General features: G+C 37.3%; 1 protein-coding gene across 1 annotated transcript in view; it reads left to right on the plus strand.

Moving 5' to 3' along the window:
- The first annotated feature begins 269 nt into the window (after positions 1–269).
- The window catches only part of LOC106011365, a 5434-nt gene continuing 3545 nt past the window's right edge, over positions 270–2158 (plus strand). Inside the window, exons 1-2 of the mRNA XM_013080721.2 lie at positions 270–391; positions 1949–2074. Coding sequence (XP_012936175.2) covers positions 270–391; positions 1949–2074 — 248 coding nt within the window. The remainder of the gene's footprint in view (positions 392–1948; positions 2075–2158) is intronic.

Here is a 2158-nt window from a genome sequence, read left to right on the forward strand (position 1 = left end):
ATATGAGTTCATATTGTGTCATTTTCTTACTTAGTTGTTTCAATGTATTATACATGTAGGCAAATTGATATGGCATGGGAACATGAACAGATCAACAGGACTTGAAAAAATGATCCTACAGCCAAAACATTGGGTTCGATGAATTTTAATCTCCTTGTCCACCCCTCTCTTTCTCTCTTAATGGTACTCAGCCGAATCTACAGGAATGGAAACTTTTGAAGTTGCGTAAAAAAACAACTAAATTTAGACAACCCTACGGCATCATTATCATGGTGGCACTTCTTGTGTTCCGGTGTCAGCGCCGACTAGGACGAGTGACGTCCCTTGCTCTATTGCTTGTTGTCTCAACGATGATCTACGTACTCCTAGTTCCCGATTATATTTATTTGAGGTAAGAATTGAAGACCTGAAAACAAGGTTTTTACTGTATGCAACAGCGGCAATAGCAGTAGCAGCTATTGGTATAATTGCCTTTGTCAGTATTACCTACAGCAGTAACGAAAAATTAATGGACAAAGCAAGAGAGCTGCTACAAAACAAAATTTTATACTCCTTTAAAATTTGTATGGAGCAGTTACTTCTGGGCTAAAAGTTTTGAAGCAGAGACATTAACATAAGGAAGTAACTTGAGATTTTCGAAATGCTGTGAAGAGTTAGGTCCAGTACTTCGGGTTTCATCATTTCAAGGAGAATCTGAATGGGGCCGAAGTTATACCAGACATACCAAGTATCTAACGATATTGTATGGACACAAACATTATTTTGTATTATTGTGTGGTGATCAGTATCGTATTGTATTTGGAATATTTTTCAGAGCGAGGTCAAGATATCACCCCACGTTAAGGTAAGCTCACCTTTGTTCAGTGTTATGATTTGGATAAAATCGTGAAAAGGATTTACCGTAGTTTAAATCTGAACAAACGAAATAAAACATTTCTGTCATTTTCTCAAATAGCACAACTCTTGAACCTTCAAAAATTTACCGTAAGAGCTAAGACTGACCATGAATTCCTTTTTAGTAATGTCGAAAGTACCTACCAAGTGGACAAAGAGGCTCACTAAAATTCCCAGACAACGTATGTTTTTAGAATGCTCCGTTGCTGATTCGAGGTGACGTCATTCATACAGAAACCAAGCTAATACTAACAGTGCGAATCGCTCACCGATTTCTGTGGCGTAATGATTAGGCTCTTCTCTACTGCGCGCAGAAGATGTGAGTTCGATCCCCAAGTGGCGAAGTTGTTTCACCAATTAATAACTTCGTCTATCTTCAAGGACGTTGTACCCTCTTACATAACCAGCACTTGCGCTGACTGGCGGGGTCTGCTTCATTAGGGACCTACATAGTGTTGAGGGCAAAGAATACTAAAGTTGAAAACTTGAAATTATTGATATCAATTTCCAGGCGCTAAAATCAAGTGAGACAATTTCTGAGCGGAGTACTAGTACGCTGGCGAAGCAGCCCATCGCCTATTTGATCTATAACAGAAACTTTCTTTTTGTGGAGATCAATATTATGTTCCGTTATGTTACGTTACGTTACGTTATGTTATGACACAATGTTATGTTATGTTATGTATGTTATGTTATGTTATGTTATGTTATGTATGTTATGTTATGTTATGTTATGTTATGTTATGTTATGTATGTTATGTTATGTTATGTTATGTTATGTTATGTTATATTATGTTATGTTATGTTATGTTATGTTATGTTATGTTATGTTATGTTATGTTATGTTATGTTATCATCTTATCATCTTATCATCTTATCTTATCTTATCTCATCTCATCTCATCTCATCTCATCTCATCTCATCTTATCTTTTCTTATCTTATCTTATCTTATCGTATCTTATCTTATCTCCTGGTATGTGCGCGCGTGGGTGTGGGGCATATAACACAATTAATAATCAATGAGCTCACTTTGTGCACTGTTCTATCATCCAGATCAAGCGCCCATGCCCTGTACTGGGTACTGCCTACAGCCCACAGTGACGTGTTCACCATGATGAACTTCTCAACCTTCAGCAACTGGACATTTCTTCTCCCCAAAGACGTAGGAAGTGAGGCACGGTAAGAAAATTTTCCCTTCTAAAATCAATATATTGACCATTCCTCTCTTTTAGGGCATACCAAGAAAGTCAAGTTCTGAAAGAA

The sequence above is a fragment of the Aplysia californica genome, unplaced genomic scaffold (genome assembly GCF_000002075.1).
Source record: "Aplysia californica isolate F4 #8 unplaced genomic scaffold, AplCal3.0 scaffold00097, whole genome shotgun sequence".
Taxonomy (NCBI): Eukaryota; Metazoa; Mollusca; class Gastropoda; order Aplysiida; family Aplysiidae; genus Aplysia; species Aplysia californica.